Raw genomic sequence first — 21,845 nt, forward strand, 5'->3', positions numbered from 1 at the left:
TTTTTTTTTTTTTAAATTGACTTGACTGATTTGCGTGCTTCGTGGGCATTAACTGGTCTGTGGGGGCCAGAATTCTTGTTGGTTGGTAGCAGACCAAGTAATTATTTCACTCAGTGAAATGCAAATCGATTTATAATCTTTTCATAACATGTTTTTTTGAGTTTTTTTTTTTTTTTTTGGGGGGGGGGGGGGGGGGGGTTGATTTTCTGTCTCGCTCTGTTCAAATACATCCACCATGAAAATTATACACTTTTCATTTCTTTGCGTCGGGGAAAACTTTCAAAAGAAGCAGGGGGTCAAATAATTATTTCCTCCTCTGTATTTTCATTCTATTAAATAATTAAATAATGAAATAATATTTTGTTGATATTGGATTTTTTTTTAAATCCATTTAATTTTCTGTTGTGGAGTAGTATGGATTATGTGTGCAGTTGTCTGTCTCTCTCTGGGTGTTCGGCCTGACCTGTGACGGACTGGCGACCTGCCTGGGGTGAACTCTGACCTCGCCCACTGAATGAAGCTGAACAGAAGATGATCGGATACATGGATGGATTGTAGTATGGCTATCGTGGGTTGTTCCAAGGCAGCTGTGTTTCCTGTCAGTAACAATATGCATGTGAGGTTAACTGATGCTTCTAAACTGCCCAGAGGTGAGTGTATGTGAACTCACGATGGATGGATTTCATTGTAAAAAAAAAAAAAAAAAAAGTTGATGACTTTCCTCCATGTACCACTAGAAGGAGCTCATTCTGAGGACAGATGCCACTGAAAAATGGCTGCGGTCCCTTTAAGAGAACAGGTGCGCCGTGACAGGTAACAGCGGAGATTCAGGAAATACAGCTTTAGTCAAGAAACACAAAACAAACATGGAACTGAGTTTCAGCTGAAAATGAACATGAGTGCCGAGGATTCATATTTTGGTGAGTTTTATTTAAAAAAGTTGTCTTATGAATATTTGTTTTATCCAGGTGTGTACCCACCTAAAATATATAGAGATTTTGTTTTTCTTGGAGTGAGTGGAAATCAGTTTAAAAAACAGAAAAGAAAAGCCTTCACAGCAGAGGTAATTCTGTGTTTTAAAGTGTCTAATCTGTCCACAGACCGTCCTGACTGACGACATGAGACAACCTCTGCTCCTTATCAGTCTGTTGCTGGCAGGTAAAACTGTTCACGCCGTCTCTTTCCTGTCTCATTCAAAATGCTCGGAAAAAAGGCTCGGTAAAGAGTCTGTACTCTGAAGGGAAACAAAACAAAAAGAAAGAAGACAAGCCAGGGGAAGAGAGCTGTGGTATTCAAGGCACGTATATAAGACAATTGCATTTGAAGCAGAAAAGCTCCGTCTTAACAGCTCTTAAACCTGCGAGGCTGCATTCCGTCTGCCTGACGTGATGCCTTCAGGGCCCCCTCTCAGGCTCCGACATCCCAGCGCTCAGCGTGTGGTGCACAGTAACGAGGAGCTCTCCTGCCTGTGCTGTGTGAAGTTTTTGTTAGTTTTCTTTGTGGGGGACAGACTGCGTTATATTTTTGTGAATGCGGCACCAAGAACAGCTCTCTTACCTACACCCATACCTGGCTGTTGTTAGTTGAATTATTAGTGAAACTCCAGGTTTGTATGCCAGTTATTTTTTTATGCTGCTATAGAAATTTGGATTAATTGTGAATGTTCAGCCAAGTGACCTTTTTTAATAACTTGTATATCACTTTATGCAACGTCCAAACTAGCTAATAAGTTATTGGCAACCGTAGACTAAATGAGTTGATGACTAACATTTGTGTTGGCTTTGTAAAATCTGATAAATTGTCACAGTCCCCTACATTTTTTGCTTTTCATTTATAATAATAACATCAACATCATATTTTAACAATTTCTATGCACCACATACAAAACAACAACAACAACAACAACAACATAAAATAAACTAAAATAGGGCAATATGAATAGGCTCCCGCTGGACTTTGTGAAGTAATAAGTTGGAAAATCAGTGTACATCATTCATAACATTATATGTAATGTTGACCATATCATAGTATTTGGCGCCCCGATGAGCAGAGCTGATGGGCTCCGCTTCAGAAAAGAAGATTTATGAAAAGTTTATTCTTTGACAGAAACATGAGCAAACTTATTTACTAAAATCAAGCAATTGTTTTATGGTAAACAAATAGTTGAACTCAAGCATTAAGATTTGAATCAGGCATAGCAATCAGACTGAAGCAGATGTGAGCTTATCAGATCTATAGCGCTATACTAAGTAGAGCTAAAGTCCAGTTATGACCCCTGTGGAAAATGAATTCCCCAGTTTTGAATTACCCTTGTGGCCCACGCTCCCATATTATTGCATTTAATGTCTGCATCTGTCAGTGGGCCATCACCATAAAAGCAGACATAATAATATGTTAATTCCACCACAGGAGGAACTTGATCTTGTCTGTAATCAGATGGATACAAATATGTGCATATATTGGTAGCGGTGTCGGCAAGCGGCCAAGAGACTTATCAGCGTATCAAATACTGGCAAGAAATCCAATATTATTCGTCCTATCCAGTAATTATTCTTAAAAGCTTGATGCTTCGTGACATGAAACAAGCTTAAAATTGTTCCTGTGTGCCATGTTTACGTATGGAGACGTGTTGTGGCTGCGTCTGTCAGGGGGCATCACAATATGAGCAGACATATGTTAATTTCCCAACAGGAGAGATTTGATGTTGTTTCCAGTTAGATACAATTAGCATGTGCATATATCAGCTCAGAGAATTGGAACATATTAGCTTGTTGGATGTTAACAAAAATAAACCCAGTGTAGTAAACCTCTTAAGAGGCCGCAGGCCTGCCCGGCTCTGATGTGTCCCTGCTCCAGCTTCAATCACAGGCTTTCCGAAGAGCTTCACGATGGCGTATTTATTAGATTCAGGTGTTCTTGGAGTCAACAGAAACTGGCAGGACTGTGACCCCTCCAGCCCACCTCTCCAGGGTCACCGGCGCGACGCACACAGCTGGAACTTTCTGCTATTTTATGTTTTTGCTTTTACCCACCAATTCCTCATAAATCCCACAACTAATATTTGTCTTTAAAGCTTATTCCTCCGTTACTTGGACATAAAACTAACAAACAAAACCATGGCCAAGAGACACGCTGTGCCCTTCTACATAATTTATTTTGACGCAGTCCTACACTGCAGCAGTGTGCTCTAATTGTGTATTATTCACCAGATGTTAACACTCAGGTTTGCTCATGTTTTTCGTTTGGATTAATAGAAGACGGCAGTCCCCTGCATCGAGCACTCACTTGTACCTCTCCACTTTTTGAGAGAGAAAACAAGTATTTGTGAGATGTTTTTAAAGATTTATGACTTCAGTAGGAAGAAATGGCCTCTTGGCGGGGACTGTCATGAACCGGGGCTCAGACAGTGTGGAGTGGTGGGAGAATACATTTGCCTGTTTGGGGGATTTATTTGTGAAATGTGTTGTCAGTAACAAACATCCACATCCTTTGAGCATTTTTTTTATTTTTTTTTTATTTTAATGAAAATCACAATGATGAAGTTGCTCCAGTTATTTGAGCGGCTGCAGCAAGATGAGCTAAGAAAATTAAAAGCAGGGATGTAAATTATATTTTAATTTGCTCATTAACCAAAGGTTGTTGTTCATGCATGAAGGAGAATAATTAAAATAGTAATCATCAACAGTTTCAGATTAAATATTTATTTGGCTGCTGTCTGTCTGCACTTCACACTACCTAATCAAGATTCAACTTAAATTCCTGCGGCTTGGCGCATGTACCTCTGATGAATTAAACAAGAAGCGATTTATTTCACATTTTCAGAGACACCAAAGAGAAGCATTGCTGAGATTGATGCTTCCACCCTCCGGGTCAGCGTGTAATTGTTCTAAATGTGAGTGATTTATTAGCTGTGCGGTTACTTATTAAAGTCGGACTCTCTCATATCAGGAGCACACCTCAGTCGTGCCGCTCTTGTGTTTTGGCCAGTGAAAAACAATGCAGCAGCCCATGAACGCCTGAGATCTGTGCTGCATCACTCCTGGGCGTTTCTCACTTCTGACTCATCCTGAAAAAACCCCCCCAAAAAAACAACAGATCTAAAAGCCCTAAAACACTTTAGTTGTCTTTCGCGGCTCAGCGTGCGAACCTGAACACAATCCATTTGGCTTGTTGTCATTTTATTCTCTGCTCTCCCGTGAAAATCGTGTAAAGCCAGTCCAGCGAAACTGATCAGGAACATATTGATTTGACTCACTATAATTCACTGGCCGGAGTGTTCTTGTGCGGTTGCTTTATAAGCCAGTATTGAAAATTCAGCAGGGTCTTTCCAACCTGAATCTGAAATAAAACACAAACAAGAGGGAGGACTGGCAGCCGAGTATAAATATACATTTTTTCTTCTCCGCTCCCATACAGACTGCAAATGGGCCAACAGCTCACAATGCTTACATGCTTGAACGAGCGAGATCAATGCTTCTTCACAACATAGTTGCCTAAAGATTGCCTTTGCACCACCGATTCTTGTGAGGGAGGAGAGATGGCAAACATGATTATGATATGGCTTACGTTAAGTCGGACCAACAAAAACACAAAATAGATGTTTAGCTTGGGATCACTTACAATCCAGAAAGCATGGTGTGAAATCTATGAGGAGGAAAAGAGTGTGTACCTTACTAATGGGTTTCTACCTCCTCAGCCTGCTCTATTTATGTATAGATTTTTTTTTTCTGCCGTGCAGGGAGATATATTATGATCCCTTACCTGGATAAAAGTATAACTGAAGAGTCCTCAACTCTATTTCTGTCTTCTGCGCCTTTCCTTCATGCACACTGGAGTCACGGGTGGCTTGTGAAATTTCAGCAGGTGAATGACAGGTCGCCGAATTTACAGGAAGCAGTGAACCTCCCAACTTGCATGTCTTTGGCGAGAAGCGAGGCGACCAAGAGAAAACAAAATACTGAAGGAATTCATGTCACACAGAGAGACCAAAGATCCATGTCGAGGTCAAAATAAAAAATGTTCAGTCCTGAGGGGCAATTTGTAGTAACGCCAGCAGTAAGACGTATATAAAAGAAAACACTGTTTTGCACGATGGATGCAAGGACTCACCTATCTGCAGTTACTGAGCAGACCTCTCTTGATCTGCACACAGGATGGAGCCGACACAGGCGGTCAGTGTGTGGCTGTACTGTGCTATAAATAAATGAGATTCACACTCAAATGCAATATAATTAACTTCAAATACCAAGTGAACATTACAATTATACCAGCAAAATGCACATCACTAGTTTTTTTTTAAAGCTTTTTTTTTTTTTTTTTTTTTTTAAAAAGATGTTCCTTCATCCAATTTAGTGTCAATTTAACTTGTTTGATTAGTTTAAGGCTCACATGAAAAAGGTTCCTGGAACAGCAGCATAAAACAAATAATTAATTAAATAAAACAATAATAATAAAAACATTGCTATGCAAGATGAGTTAAACGATGAATTAAAAAAAAAAGTGAAGTCAGTAGATAAAAAGTCGAATTGACAGATGCGTATGAATCCATCTAAAATGGAGGACACTCAGTCTGATTGTCAGTCATACTGTTCTGAATGTTGGAGAGACGATCCGCTGGCTGAATGAGCCGTAGGTCATGCTCGTAGTTTGCATGTTCTCCCTGAGCCCGTGTTCTCTGTGCACTGTGGTCGTGTCGGTGTGGGTGTGTGTGGCGTTCGCTGGGATCTGCAGATGTTCAGGCTGGTAAAGTAAGCAAGTATGGAGCGACTGGCTGAGGATTATCTGCACGTTGTTATTTAGGCACTACTTCACTTTTGAAGCTGCTTCAAAAGTGTGTGAAACGTGTTTCAGTGTGTGTTCTAATACGTTCCTGATGAAATTTTAGAAACTCCAATGAACAATAAAACAGGAAAGAAACAATAAAAAGCTCTGCTACATTTGTTTTAGGACTTTTCTAATCTCTGCTCATTTTCTTCAAACTGCAGTTTCGCATTTTTGTGCCTTTGAGTAGTTTAGATGTTGAAGACGTTTCGAGGGGGAAATGCTCAAGTGAAATCGGTTAGAGTCTTAAATTGACAGAACCTTTGTAGGATTTTTTTTTATTATTATTTTGCATTGTCATTAATGAGCTTATCTTTGTTGTTGTTGTTTTGTTTTTTTTTTTAATTTGGAACAAAAATTCCTGTAGCCACCAGAAAAAAAGCGTTGTTACTCTTTTCACTTCAATTCCGGCGGCATAATAGGCCAGTTTCGGCGCACAGGTATGCTGGTGACATGTTTCCGACCTTAATTAACACGATAATCTCTCATCTCTGCAGATGCACTGGCTCAGAACCAGGTGCCAGTCGAGTTCCAGCAAGACCCGGTGCTGGTTCAGACCGGGACCGACATATTATTCACAGTGCTGACCGCGCCTCAGGTCTTCAGAATCACGTGGCAGTACCAAGATGGGATCGTTCTGGGCTCGTGGAGCTCAGGAGCTGCTCAGATTAACCCGGTGCCTCAGTTCCTGGGGAGGGTCAGCATCACTGCCACTCAGCTCCGAATTGGAAACGCTCAGCTGGGTGACGCCGGCAGCTTCACGGTGGAGGTGGTCCCTCTGGGCACAGGCCAGTCCAACTCCAGATCCGCACAGCTGAGGGTGTTCGGTAAGTGAAACAGAAGTGTGCCAGTGAGTCCACAAATGAGAGGGAATTAAAAATAGAGGGGGGGGAAAAAAAAGAAGAGGGGAGCAATGGGAAGGTGGGAGGAGAGGTTGTGTGTGAGATAGAAGGTTTTGAGGGGAGTGATAATGTTGAGGAGGGACAGAAAGCAGTAAAGAAAAGAAAAGGGAGGATCGTGGGAGTCAGAGAATTAGTCTGGGAGGTATAATGAAATTAGTGACCCATAGGAGGCACGGTGAAAGTAATGAAAAAGGAGGGTTTGAAGCCAGTGGCTCAGCGCTTTATGCTAATTAAAACTCACATGATATGCTGCACTCGTAGTCCTCGATGTTTGATGTGGTAGGAGTCTAAATGTAGCGTTGAATTTACATGCGGTACATACTGTATTCATTAGTATCCAGCGCTCTAATGGTGCCTGAACAGCTGAGTGTCTCTGGATTCTCAGTCGTCCGCCCACGCTGGAGAGATGATGTTCGGTCTTTCTCGTCCTTCTAACAGCCAGCGCTGGTGGGGTGGCAGGGTGACTGAATGGTTAGCAGCACCAGTCTGTTCTTGTTGAAAGGTCACGTCCTTCAAACGCATGACTGCGAGTCCACGACAGGGAAAGAGCTGCATCCTTGACCAAACGTCCAACTCTTCTATCCCACAACTTGAAATGAGAAGCATCAAATACTCCTCGGCTATTGAAAAGGCTGCCGCCGAGTCGCAGGCAGCCGGACAGCCTGCAAAAAAAAAAAAAAAAATTAGTGATTGATTAGGAAAGTTCGGCCGTTGCTCAAGTATTTTTGTTTGTTTGCTGCTGCTGTTCCGTCCTCCTCCATCCACACGCCCCCCTCTTCTCCCTCTCCAATTATTTAACTTAGGCTGCTCGCCAAGAGGCATGGCGGTTACCGCTCACACCGTCTGCCCCCTCATTCACCATCTGTGCTTCTATCTGAACGCTGTCCCTTCTCTGCTCTCTCTCGCTTTGATTACAACAAATTATCCTCATCAGAAACACAAAACTGCCCACCATCGTTCCATATCGCCAACTTTTGAAGTGTGCCTGCTCTCTAACTCGCACACTCTGCCTCAGTACCTGCAGCGATGATGAGCTCCCCTCTTCGTTCCTCCTGCAGATGCAGTGTCCGGGGTGAGCGTCTCGGTTCCCTCGACGGCGGTCGAGGGGAGGACTGTCAATCTGACCTGCACGTGGACCGCGGGGACGGAGATCACGGTCCAGTGGGGCAAAGACGGCTCGGCCGTCGCGGCGGACTCGAGGATCACCCTCTCCGGCGGCTCTCTGGTCATCAACCCGTCCAGACGGAGCGACGCCGGGGAGTACACGTGTACCGCCAGCAATCCTGTCAGCGCCCAGAGCGCCTCGCAGAGACTCACCGTCTTCTGTGAGTGGGAACATTGATCAAGACAAGAGGCGGCTAATCTGCTGCGGCCGCTCCAGTAGTAGTAGCTTATCTGCTTCATCCACATTGCGCCACATGAAGCGTGCTGAACTGCGCGGCACGTTCTCTCATACTCTTGTGCCACTTCTGGCTGTATCTCCATAACGTCATCATTTCTGATGTGACAGTTTTAGAGGACGATGAGGGCAGTCACTGCAGTATGGGACATCACTCCAAAACCTTCACTCAGTTCTTTTTTCTTCAGAAGTGTTTGAGTTAAGAAAAGTGATTGTCGCTTTCTGCTCTTGAGCAGCATCTGTGCATTATCACGAAGCTGCTGTAGTCCTTCCTGGCTGTACCTTGGAAAACTGCAGGTGGAATCAATGATTTTGATCAAAGTCTTGATATTTTTTATTCACCATCCAGTTAATGAATTACTAGGATCGTGTGTGTGTGTGTGTGTGTGTGTGTGTGTGTGTGTGTTCTCGTATTTCTATCCTTGTTGGGGCCAAATGTCCCCACAAGGATAGCAAAACGTGGAACGACGTGCCTTGTGGGGACCTTTTTCCGGTCCTAAGTAGGAGAAACAGTGTTTTCTTGACCATGTTGTTGTTACTGAAAAAAGTAAAAGTGCAAAAACATTTCTTTAGGGTTAGGCTTTGTTTTAGTGTGGGTTAGGGTTAGGGTAAGGGTCAGGGTTAGGGGCTAGACATGAATGGGAGTCAATGGACGGTCCCCACAAGGATAGAAATACGAGACTGTGTGTGTGTGTGTGTGTGTGTGTGTGTGTGTGTGTGTGTGTGTGTGTGTGTGTGTGTGTGTGTGTGTGTGTGTGTGTGTGTGTGTGTGTGTGTGTGTGTGTGTGTGTGTGTGTGTGTGTGTGTGTGTGTGTGTGTGTGTGTGTGTGTGTGTGTGTGTGTGTGTGTGTGTGTGTGATGATATACCCACAGACGCACACAAGAGCATGTCTCGTCAGAGTCATGGTGAATCTGAGCTCAATAGCTAAGTTTATACAGATTTTCAGTGTTCTAATAGAAACTTTCCCACCATGTGCGACCTTCATCCACTGATTGAAGAGCGCTGCAGGACACCCGCCATGTCAATAAATCACAGACATTCCAGGCTGTTTTATGCTTTAAAATTGAGCCATTAAAGTGTTTTTATGGAGGATTATGTGCCGAAACGTCTCATGTATTTCAAGATTGAGTTGTCAGACAACCAAACATTGAAGTATTACATCTATTTTTGCTCATTTGATGACACACCGCCCAATTTGAATTGACCTGGGTCAGACTAACGACATGCAGTCAATAACTAATATTATTGTTAAAACTATCATGTGCAACCTGAATATCCTTGCATTTTTTGTTTTTTTTTTGTATAATCCAAGCGGCCACAGTGTTTCTCAGACTAATCATGCAGCCATTAACTAGCAGTAAGATAAACGATCAGCTGGCCACCAGCTAGGAACATTTTTGCCCTTTGCTGATGAGTTCTGTGTCTTCGAGTTGTTTTATGACCTGAACAGAGCCACGTTTTATATTGCATTACCTAACTCAGGGTGGCAGGGTGCTACAGCCGATTGCACTTTACAGTGGGTGATAATCAGGATACACCCTTGGGCAGGTCGCCACTGTTATGACCTCTGCTCTTTGTGAAATACTGCAACAATAACAGTTACTTCTGATGAAAACTTACGTTTGACTTATTATTTTCCTTTATATTTTCACTTTGCAAAGTCATCCTGCGAGTTGGACTGCACTCTCTTGTCAGTAGAGCTACTGGACTTCATGTCTGGTGTTGCAGCTTAAAAGAATCTGTTATTTTTTTCTGTTACTTGAGTAAGTGGCAACTTTCTTTTGCTGCTGAGAGTTTTAGCGGGTGGATGCCAGTCATCTGCCTGTCAGATTCTACGATATATTAATTTCAAGTGATGTTGATCCAGAAGTTGTTGTTTCATTAGCTGAGTGACTTGTTGAGAAGATTAAAGTCGCTTTACTGGAGTGATTTTATCCTGATGAGAAGTGAAAACCTCATTAGCAGAGCACCAGGCTTTACTGCCAGCTTGATTATTATTTTTTCTGCTAATTATAATATAAATATTTCTTTTTGCTCTTGTTAATCAAAAGCTTTTTGATGCTGATTCTTGTTTTTCTCATTATTAACTAACCAGATGGCCCTGACACCCCCGTGCTGACCCTGGAGACCCCGAAAGATTGTGTCGGTGAGGGGGACGTGATGGTGGGACAGACGGCGCGCCTCACCTGCGTGTCCGACTCGCTGCCTCCCGCTCTCTTCTCGTGGCAACGTGACGGACAGCCTGTCACGCCAAGCCAGCCAGACAGTGGGGTTCTCACCCTCCAGACGATATCGACCAATGAGAGCGGGCGCTACGTCTGCATCGCCAGGAACGCCATCTCCGAAGGCACGTCGGAGCAGGGCAGAGACTTGGCCGTCGTGGGTGAGTTATGGTGAATGCTGACCTTTCTGTGACTGATAATGATGACGGTTGGTTTTGGACTGCGTCCGCTTATCTGTCTTCGTGACAGGAGAGGGACAGAAAGTATCCTGGGAGATTGATCTGGTGAGAATGTGGTCAAAGTCATTCAGTGACCTTCCTTCCCACTCCTACCCCGCCTCTTCTTTTCTTTTTTTTTTCTTCTCTCATTTCTTTCCTCTGCTGTCTCTTTCTTTGCAGTTACTTTGTCATCCTTTTTCAGAATCTTCTCCTCCTCTCCTTTATCTTTTGTTCTTCTTCCTCCTCTTGTCTGCTCCGGCTCCAGACTCATTATCTTTATTAATTCTCCTCCTATGACACCATTCTTTCTGTTCCAGGTGTGTGTTTCAACGGAGGAGAAGTGGCGGGGATAGTCATCGGCTCTCTGCTTGCACTCCTCATCCTCATACTCCTCATCGCGGTCATTATTGTTCTTGTGCGGCGGAGGAGGGGTAAGTCTGAAGTGAAAACATACACACGACTACTCTCACGTTGCTGAAATTAGACACAACTACACTAAAAAAAACTGCTGTTTTACTCGAGCAGTAGTACAAATTAGCTGTCTCTAAAACAATAAAACATATTAGTAATAGTCTAACTACAAGCTACAGTTTCACAAATGAAACCTTAAAAAGTTTTTTTTTAACAAATTTAGAATACAATAGAATAGAATAGAGTTGACTTTATTTATCTCACCATGGAGACATTTAGTTACAGAGGCTCGTAGAGCACACGGGGGGAACACAACAAAATCTAAACTATATTATATGAGCTATAATACAACATACAAATATGTGCAAATGTGTTTTATTGCAACAGAATGAGTGGAATAATAAGGTGACCATGATTGCAGGATATTATGTCTAGGGTATTATGTCAATATTGAGATATAAAGTGTGACATTTCTCTGCTAAAAGACTACAACAGTTGACAAAGTTGTTATAAATTTGTTGCAAATTGTGAGTATAAACATTACAAATGTATGATTTTTTTAAAGTGGCAAAGTAGATTATGGGGTATAAACTGTAAATTGATATGAATGTAACTAAATCATAAAAGTACATATATTCCAAAATACAACATCATTAGAGTAATGTGAGTGCTTGTGATTTATTAATCCCTCCCTTGGTATTAAAGATTCTGGTTTTCATTTTGTTGATTTTGTTGACAAAGTCACTGAAATATTTTTTTGTTTTCAAATAAATCATCTGAATTGTAGGTTCAACCCCAAAGCAAAATGATTTTTATTTTTCAAAGCAATTCATTTAGATTTTTGTTATTCCAATAGTTTATTTGATGAAAAACATGAACACACACACACACACACACACACACACACACACACACACACACACACACACACACACACACACACACACAGAGTCTTGTATTTCTATCCTTGTGGGGACCGTCCATTGACTCCCATTCATGTCTAGCCCCTAACCCTGACCCTTACCCTAACCCTAACCCACACCACAACAAAGCCTAACCCTAAAGAAATGTTTTTGCACTTTTACTTTTTTCAGTAACAACAACATGGTCAAGAAAACACTGTTTCTCCTACTTAGGACCGGAAAAAGGTCCCCACAAGGCACGTCGTTCCACGTTTTGCTATCCTTGTGGGGACATTTGGCCCCAACAAGGATAGAAATACAAGAACACACACACACACACACACACACACACACACACACACACACACACACACACACGCACACACACACACAGACTAATGGCGACAGCTGCTATGTGCCCATCCTCCATTGAGAGTAATTTTGGTTTCGGTAACAAAAGTTGCTTGTTATGAATGTTTAGTGTGATTGTTCAAAAATTTGATAATGTTTTTGTCATTTTTGAATCAAAATGGTTCTAGTTGTCCTTTATTGGGGTTTCCTGGCACCAGATCCCTCCTGATGTCTTCATATTTCACCCATTCTGTGGAGTGTTTGTTCGCGTTATTAGAATCATTATCATGTTGAAAGGAAACTTCTGGCTCTATATCAACTTTCAGAAAGAAGGCCTGTTGATATATTTAAGCTCTCCTTGAAATGCTGTTGCTGAATCAATAGCTGCTGTTTGGTCCCCGAGGCAACAAAAAACCCCTAAAACAGAACATTTCTACCTCCATGTTTCACAGTAAGTGTGAAGTTCTGCTCCTGACAAGCTGTCTTTGGTCCGCTCCGAACATTTCTCCCGTTACTTTGGGCAAACAGTTCTCTTCGCGTTGTCTGCCCTGAACACATTATTCCTAAAGGCCTTGTCTTCACCTCGACATTCATTCACATACTACAGCTTCAGAAAGGCTCTTTCCTGCTCCGTCTCACTCAGGTTTCTGCCACCTCCTTGTTTTACACACATGCACTGAAACAGCAGCCAGCTGTCTGCAGACTGACAATTTTCTTTTAAAATGCTCCGTTCTCAGGCCTGCATTTGAAAAATGGAGTAGTTTGAGCTTTAGAAACGAAGCAACTATATACTTGAATCGCCCAAGAGTGTTTGAAATGGCGATGCTATATTTCATAGATGAATGGCCTGAGCTATAAAACTAACTCACCATCAAACTTTGATTCATTCACCTTAGTTTTTGATTTTTGGTCTTCATGGAGGTCAGATGTGGGTAATTCTTGTGGATTGATGCAGGTTTTTGCTCGCCGGTGTTAGCTCATGTCACGATTAACACGCAGGGACATAATGATTGACACACTGCTCTGGCCAATTCAGTGTCACTTATTGTAAAATACTTAATTTTTTTGTTTACCCGAGAAAAAAAGGCACAGACTCTGAGGTTGAATGTGCAAATTTTGAACAGAAATCAGCCACTAGACGGAAGATTCGAACCACTTCCAAATCCTCTCATCCGAGACGGCCATGATCTCAGAGACCTTAGCAGAGCCAACTCTCTATCTGCAGTGTATTCAGCCGTTCACATGACCTTTACATCAGGTTGAGGGTCAGATATGTTGCATTGACCTGATATTTATCTCTATTATTTGTGATATTACAGTGCAGCAAAGACAGAGGGATACTGTCCTTGTCCCAAAGACCAACCCAGATCCACAAATTCGAGTGAGTCACTGAAGGTTTACATATAATTCACAGTAGATGTTTTGTGTCTGTTCTTTGTGTGAATGCAGTGGACAGTTTCTCATGGGTTAACTCTCATATTCCATGTTTCTTTTTCTGGATCTCCCTGCCCTCCTTTTTCACTTCCTCACGTAAAGCCCCCAGAGCCACAGCCTAATGGTGTGAGGGAACTGGACCAAGGTCCCGACCCCCCCCCTCTTCTACACACAGCGCACTGACCGCTCAAATGCCGCCTTACGCGGAAGCCGTGGCGATCCACAGACACTGCGGCTGAATGGACTGCGAAACTCTGACATGCATGGACACAATGGTCGTACCCACACAAATGGACTCCTACACAATGCCATTCAGAATACCAATTTATACCCACACAATGGCATTGACAACCAGGCTTTCACACACACCGATGCTCAGAATGCAAACGCCCTCACAAACACACAGCAGCAGCAGCAGCAGCAGCAAAATCCGAACATCCTCATACAACCTGGCGCTGTCCAGGGCGGCGCGCCGCCCCCAGCAGTTCAAGTCAGCCTCAACACACTGCCACAAACTAGCCAGCCAAACGGCAATGCACAAGCGCCAACCATTCATGTCAATCTTAACTCGTATCCCGCCAACACCCAGCAGCCCCAGCAAGACAGTTCATTACCTCTCACCAATTCCACCAATGTGTCACAATTTCAGCACAGCCTGACACAGACCACACCTGGAAGACAAAGTGTTCAGTCCTACTCTGGTGACCCTCGCCCCAACGGGCACGTGAACACCGGCCAAGGTCAGATTCCAACTGGATACTCACATTTTAATGCCAACATGCAGGCATACCAGCAGGGCCCAGAATCTCACCAGAGATCAGACAGGGAGTCGGGAAGACGCGTGGACACGCCAAGCTCTGACCGTCAACAGATGCCTTGGGATCAACTCAGGGGAACCCCAGCTTATCCCAACGACACCTCCGACAGTACGGAGTACACTACCCATCCTCCCATCAGAGAGGCAAGACGAAACAGCAGACCACAGCCCCAGAGCCAGACGGCGTCCCGCAGCAGAACGCCACCCAGACGGGACGCATCATCATCGGACCGGAACATTTGGAACCGTTTAGCTGATCTCCGACGCACAAAAACTAGCAGTGTACCACAGTTCAGCCTGTCCCGCCACACACAGAGAAGCTCCGGCACACAAACGGAAAGTGCTCAGGCAGACATAAGAGGTCTGCCTGTTCGCCAGAATGCCCCCAGGCAAGAAGCCACTCATAGCAATAACCCCCAGGCACTTCCTCTCATAAGCCAGCAGGCCTCTGTGGGCCGCTCTGCCGTGTCGCAGGGACCAGCCACACAACAGGGACTGACTGCTCTACAGGGGGCAGATACCAGAGCTTTGGCTGATCCTAATCACCTTCAGCAGGCGCACATGGCTCAGCAACACAGAGCCGCGCCGATCCAAACACTGCCACAAGGTCTGCGCACACAGACACAGCCTGCCGTACACAGTGCCAGTCAACCTCGCCAAGGCGGCTCTGCTCCAGTCGCTCGCCCCTCAGAACAGCCTAATCCCAGCAACCTAACCCAAGCTGCACTTAAAGCCCACACTGAGAACGCTCGAGTGTTTAAAAGTCGGCGACAGCAGACCCAGGCTGCCTTGCTCCATGCTGGACAACAAGCCCACGCTCCGACGACTGGAGGTCAGCAAGCACCCGCCCCTCCTCCCGTTATTCCCCTTGCACATTTCCAAACCCTCCCCAGGGAGCGCACCCAACACAAGTCCCCGGCCAGGGGTCCGCAGCCCCCCAGACCTCCTGTCAACATACCGACGGCACAGCGACCCAGGCACCGTTCTGCCAACCATCATCATCGTCCCGCAAACGGCCAAAGGCATGCACATGTGCAAGGAAAGGACCACGGGCACAATGCCCACCCCACCCACGCATGGCAGGTGAGTGTGACACTCGGCATGGTACTGTTGAAACAGTAGCCAACAAATGCCATATGCTTAGTTATACTACTGATTTGAAGCATGCGGTTTTCTCTCAGATATGCATTTATGGCTGTCATTTTCTGTTATGACTCCTGGGTGCATCAGTGGGTTGCCTTCTACCTGCGATGTCTTCTAGGCAGTCTGTGCTTTTTGTCTGTATTGCACCTTTCCTGAAGGATGCTTGACAGCTCCTTTAAGTGAATGTTGCATTTTTTCGATTGACAGTCTTCCCGGTGTCATAAAAATGTATTTAGTCGAGAGTGTTTGTGACACTGTGGCAGTTTTTTTTAAAGCAACACTGCATGTCAGAGGTTCTGCTTCTTCTTCTGCATGACATGTTGGCAATGAAGGGCTTGTTGTGTCTTTCCAGCAACAGGCTCACAGAGGGAGACCGAGATGATGACAGATGTCAGCCGACTGCACTCCACAACTGTCCCGCATGCTCTGACACAAACAAACAGCTGACAGACGTGATCCAATATACCAGCAAGCAAGACTGACTGCACAATGCTCTGCACTTAAAAAGCTGTCATCTCAGTCCTAAAGTGCCCTCCACCCACTTTTTTTCCCTTTTTTTTTTGTGTAAAAGAAATGAACGTGTCTCCCATGGGGATGATAAAATGTGAGATTTAAAAATGCAATCACTTTTTTCCTTGAAGGAAAAAGAAAGGAGGCTTGATTAGATATTTTAAACATTTAGTCAACCAAATAGGCTAAATCATACAAAACCGACCAAAATATTCCCAGAAACCTGAAAAGTCCCTTCCAGACAGAGTCTTTGTAAACACTGATCGTGTGTCAAAATTTACCAAGAGGCTTCACAGAAAAAGTTCATTGATCCATGGCGCCTGACCTTTTACTCAAACAACAACAACGTAAACAACACTCCTTCCAATAAAACGCTCTTGAGGTGCTTGCATGAATAACTGCGACTACCTCAGCCAAAACGTGACACACAATAAATGAGAAGGGACCTTGCTCGAGAAGGACTCGGCCACGGAGAGCAGTGACAGTCTTGATTTACTCTGAGCTATTTGTCTTGCGCCTTCTGTTTACAGATGCCTCTTATGACACTTCTCAATTAAGGGGATTCGCCTCAGTGGTGCTCGGAAATAATGCTCGGCTAACTATGAGGGAGATCCCACGAATGGATGGGCGCTCATTAATTAACTGCTTTTATGTGACTTAAATGACTTGGAAAGTAATCACACCCGTGCATGAATGAGGTCAGCTCAAAGACCTGAGCTGACACGCTTTCTGCTGAAAAAGCAGTGTAATAATTCACTGGGTCACAGAAAGCACATAGAGAAAAAACGACTTTTTATAAAATGTTTATGTATTTATTGATTTTACATTTGTGTATTTTTTTTTGTTTGTAACTCAGGGGGTTTTGGATTGTTTATTTGTTTTTTGTTAAAAGGTATCAGGGCTGTTATTTGGGGGATAAGGTCTTTTCATGTTGTCAACAAAGTTTATGATGACAGCAAGACCAGCGATGCATCGATTAGCTGTAAAGCTCCACTGTGCACCAACAGCTATTAAAGGCACTGCTTTGAGATCCAGAGCTGCACCAAATAACTTTTTTTTCTTACAAGTTTTGAATGCCCGTCCACATGATCATCCTGCCACTTGTGAGAGTCGTGCCAAATGTGTTTTCATCTCCTGCAGAAAATACTCCCAGGAACAGGTCTATTTGTTTACAGAAACTGTGGAGAGAAGAGAAGGAAGATGGTTTTTATGTTATTGATTGACAATAATGATTAAAAAAAAAAAAAAAAAAAGATGAATATCCGCGTTTACTTTTGCAACTTATTAGCTCCATTTGACAAGCATGCTGTAGAAACACACAGCACGTCTGGAGCAGGACATGTTTACAACTCTCCTCCAAACATATGTAGGAAAATCATACTGGTGTTTAACATACTGTATCCACAAACCTTGAAGGAGCTGTCTTCATTGTTGGGAATTTGTGATGTTTGACAATGTAAACAATAATGAAACCATAATTGCCATCCATTGACTGTATCATTGAAATGCTATGCATCACTTTGCTGTGTACCATACTTTTCACAAGGAACCCACAAAAGGCACAACTCTGAGACGAAGAGAGTTCCTCCACAAACTTGTGCATTGTTAGTCTGGGCGCATACCATCCTGCTAAATGTGTAGCTATTCATCCCCTGCTGAAAGTGGATCCTCAGAACTGGGCTATTTGCTGCAGTGTGAGTGGCATTTGCCTAAAACTACACTGCCCATCTGTTTACAGAAACTATGTCTGTAAAAACACAGATTTATGCAAAGGAGTTAGCTTTGTGTGTGACGATCGGACAGAAAAAAACACCCCACAGAAACATCTCAGATAATTCTACCTTTAAATACATCCCCAATCCAGCAACAAAAACATTTGAAAAACAGTGTGAACACTACACAGCACATCTGGTGGCACCAGTCAGACATATGGGGCTTGACATTTTTATCACTGCTTTCTAATTATTCTCTTTTAGTGAAATTAATGCATGTAGATCACACAGGTGTTTCACACGAGTTTCAAGTGCAGTATTGTATCCACCAACCTATAACCGAATGCATTCATTATTGTGGATTCATGGCTTGTTTCAGCATCTTTTTTGGAATATTAACAATGTGTGAATATCATATGTAAAGTCCAGAAAGAAACATTGAAATTCAGCGAGCAGACAGTCACGCAGCCGTCACAGAGGGGCTTACTTGTCTAGACTATTCCCAGCAGATGGCACAGGACTGTATTGTGCCGCTCTCAAAAATGAGCATACTTTTCCAAACATGAGCATCTTTTGATTTTCCAGTGGGAGGAAAAAAAATACCTCTTCATGCATGTTGACAGTAACCGGGTCCATAAAAGCACCTATTTATTCTGGCGTTCCTCTGAATCACAGGGCTGTTTGCAGTCTGAGCATATTTCTGCTCGCTGTGTCTATAGTGCTAATTATTCATGGCGCCTGTGTACACCGAGTGCTGCTGTTGATTCTCTTCAGATAAATCTGTTCCTTCGGCTTGTTGTGGAGGTGCGGCGCGTGTGTTTGGATCACAGCTCCATCAGTCTCCCAATCCCCTGCTCCCACTTGTACGTCACCTCTGATGAACAGTCCTGCTGCTCACTATTGGAGACACTTCACGCTCGTCTAGCGCTGTAATGAGTGGAGATGGAGTGCATTTGAGTACTCGCTACCAGAATAGGTTACAGCATTGCCTCCCAGTTCCAGGTGAGAGCTGTGATTTATTGAAACTTTGGAGCAGTTTTACAAAAGCAGTACTTTGTATCCAACAACCCTGCCTGCTGTCTAAAGCCTGAAGTGTGTTGTTTATGGCCTAAACCGCTAAAACTCAAACTGCAAGTCAGTTTGTAGTCTTGAGACGCGCGCCGCATGGTAAACCTCAAAAGCTGATGTGGCTACCTTCCCTGGACCAATTTGCATGTAAATCTGCCCGTGTTGTTTTAGTATACTGATTTACAATGATTTACTGTGACTGCCGCAAGTAATTGTAATTGTTTACGCATCCCTTTGGAGGCATAAATTAAAGGAAAACATAACTCAAGTGCTGTGTGTGCAAATAGGGCGTTTTTCGCATTGATGAATAATCATTTTGGTGTATGTCAAACTGCAGCAGCAAGCTTTTCTGACTCGAGTGTGCCGAGAGCCGCTGTTGACTCTACTCAGGAGACTGCAGTAGATTTGCAGAGAAAACCTTAATACCGCAAGATGGCCAATATAATCCTAATCCAATTTTAATTTAAATTTAGGAGAGCTCAGCAGGCAGACATTTTTCTCTACTTGATGGCGTTTTATTGTCTGAAAATAAAGTAGGAGCTGCCACACAGTCCACAGCACCTGCAAGTGAATACAAATTCAACACGCTGTTGTGGTTATTGCTGCTATCTCACAATAAAAAAGAGCTCGGTTTGATTCAGAGCTCAATGGCTTTCTGAGAAGAGTTAGCATGTTCTACCGGGTTCATGTTTAATTAGTGCTTTTAAACTGCCTGTAGGTTTGCATGTGAATCATTATATTTCAGTCCTGGTCCAGGACGTACCCTACTTTTTTGCACAATTTCAGATTGAATCAGCACGAGCCTCAAAAGACCCAGAGTTTGATAAAGCGTGACAGTGCTAGCGATGTTCTCCTTCCGCCAGGGACGAGAGAAAGGTCACATCTGATGGCATTCATAAGTCCATATGATCATTAAAACAAAAAGCGGAATTCCCTGTGAGATCTACATGCGTGCCCATCCCTGTCAATGTGTCCTTGAACGAGCCACCAGCCCCCTCCCCGCAGCAGCACTGACCCCTTCAGTTCACCGGCACGTGAATATGAGTCTCACAGGGGCGTCGGGAGGGGGGAAAAAAAGTAAATGTATGTTTAAACTTCACACACAGGACAACTGAAACAAAAGCGCTCCACATTTCAGAGTGGGACGGTGCGCCCCCTGAATTTATAGCCTCAGTCTGTGCCACAGTCATCTATCCAGCCAAAATGTCCTTGAGTAGGACAGACAATCCCCAACAGTTCACTAACTGTAAATCGCTCTGCATGGGAGTGTCTGAGATGTAAATCATGAGACGAAGCTGTGCGCCGTGGCAGTCAGACACTCCATGCCTTGTCACCCACAAGGGGGAGCCATGTGAGAGGATTTTTTTTTTTTAAGGTCGATTGATCACTTTCCACCATTTTTTTTTTCCTCCCCTCCTCAAGGCCTTCGCCATCTGCGCGCCTCAGACAGCGTGTGCTGAAATTAAAACACAAGCCATAGGCAAAGCTATGTCTGTCTGTCGTCCAGCTGAAACAAAGAATGCAGCGCAAAGTATATAAAAAAGAGTCATGTTCAAGGGAAAAACGGAAATCCTCAGTTGTCACAGACCTGTTTATGGATGCTTAAAGTTGAACTGCTGCCGTTGGGGATACATCTCAAACACACAGACTTCAAAGAGTTTAGGCTTCGACCGTAATCTTTTGCTGAATCAATGCAGTGTACCGTATTGTGTTTGATATTTTTCTCCATGCTTTCTCTTTCAAATAAAGACAGGCTGCTTTATTGGTATTCCACTGTAGAATAAAGCAGAAACAAGCCACAGACCTCGTGGAGATTCAGTCTCTCTTTTTTTTTTCAAAGCCTTTTCAACAGATCTGTGAGCTCATTCTTGGATCTGAAATGCAAGAAAGAATTTGCCAGCGTTGTTCAGTAGACAGACATTCACAGATGTTTCCTTTTGGTAAACAAAACCTCAAAGCTAGAAATCCCTGATTTGTTTGGGCTTCTTAATAAAAGGTACTTGACATTATGATTAATGCTCAACCGGCTCAAAATAGTTTCATACATAGTCATATTAACTGAGTTTGCTAAATATCGATGAAGATACCTTCCCAGGTGAAGATAATGTCTCTCGATCGTCCCTCAGCTAACTTGACCTTGTATTATTTCTTATTTTCATACATGCACCTCATTCAACACACCTTCATGAATTACAGATGACAATCCTCCGGTATGAACAGATTGCATTTCTTTTCATTAACTATTCCGTATTGCCCAGTTATGAACTCAATATTTTACAGTCATATCTGCTGGTGCAATAATAGGCCAGATTGCTAGATTGTGATCTGTGCCGCTTACCATCAAGTCTCCACCGCTTGCTGTCGACGGCAACTTTTTGCTGTCTGCCTGTGTTGGATTTCCCCCTCACTAAGCCTTAACCTGGTCTGGCTCAGGAAGCAGCCACCTGTGAGGCTAATTGGTCATTGTAAATGGTCTGAGTGTGACTGTCTGTGGCTCAGTGGTTTTCCTGGGATGTACTGGCAATTCAATAAAGAGGCATGAGCAGCACGGAATTAAAAAAAAAAAGACAAGTTGAGAAAAAAAACAGAATATAAAATACTTCTAAAAAGCTTAATCACAAGAATAAGAGACAAAAAAGGGTTATTAACATGTGCTTTAAAAACTTTCACATTTGGATTGATGTTATTCTGTTTGTAATTTGTTTAATTTGTGTTCAACATAATGGCTGAAAGTCATTTTCACCATGTTTGGTCTGAACTCTGACCTGAGTCTGCAGATCAGAGACGTGCTATGTTTATGTTGGACTGATGCTACATCAGCTTGTTCTGCAACTAAACCATTGAGTGACTTCTAGCACAACTTTTCACTCTGTTCTGCAACTGGCTGCCAGCCAGCCTGAAGACTTCAGAACACAATTGATATACTCTGATCTCT

At 43.4% G+C, this 21,845-nt stretch overlaps 1 protein-coding gene across 2 annotated transcripts; it reads left to right on the top strand.

Annotated features, from left to right (window-relative positions):
- Positions 1–829: 829 nt before the first annotated feature.
- si:dkeyp-97a10.3 (V-set and immunoglobulin domain-containing protein 10-like) lies at positions 830–20,258 on the top strand. Of its 2 annotated transcripts, XM_030103696.1 has the most exons (9): positions 830–920; positions 1,101–1,158; positions 6,318–6,647; positions 7,781–8,047; positions 10,218–10,505; positions 10,880–10,993; positions 13,546–13,607; positions 13,763–15,560; positions 15,973–20,258. In XM_030103696.1, the coding sequence occupies exons 2-8, from the start codon at positions 1,119–1,121 to the stop codon at positions 13,841–13,843; spliced, it is 1,182 nt and encodes a 393-aa protein (XP_029959556.1). In that variant the 5' UTR covers positions 830–920; positions 1,101–1,118; the 3' UTR covers positions 13,844–15,560; positions 15,973–20,258. The 2 variants fall into 2 exon arrangements, with proteins under 2 accessions (XP_029959556.1, XP_029959555.1); XM_030103695.1 differs by lacking the exons at positions 830–920; positions 1,101–1,158; positions 6,318–6,647; ... (2 more) ...; positions 10,880–10,993; positions 13,546–13,607 and having other exon boundaries at positions 13,841–15,560.
- Positions 20,259–21,845: the final 1,587 nt, after the last annotated feature.

This window comes from Salarias fasciatus, chromosome 11 (assembly GCF_902148845.1).
Source record: "Salarias fasciatus chromosome 11, fSalaFa1.1, whole genome shotgun sequence".
In the NCBI taxonomy this organism is placed as follows: domain Eukaryota; kingdom Metazoa; phylum Chordata; class Actinopteri; order Blenniiformes; family Blenniidae; genus Salarias; species Salarias fasciatus.

Excerpts from the sequence above, each read along its gene's own strand:
- si:dkeyp-97a10.3 (XM_030103695.1), top strand. The coding sequence starts at position 13,920 with ATGCATGGACACAATGGTCGTACCCACACAAATGGACTCCTACACAAT. Across the intron at positions 15,561-15,972 it reads ACCCCACCCACGCATGGCAG|CAACAGGCTCACAGAGGGAG; the intron begins GTGAGTGTGACA and ends GTGTCTTTCCAG.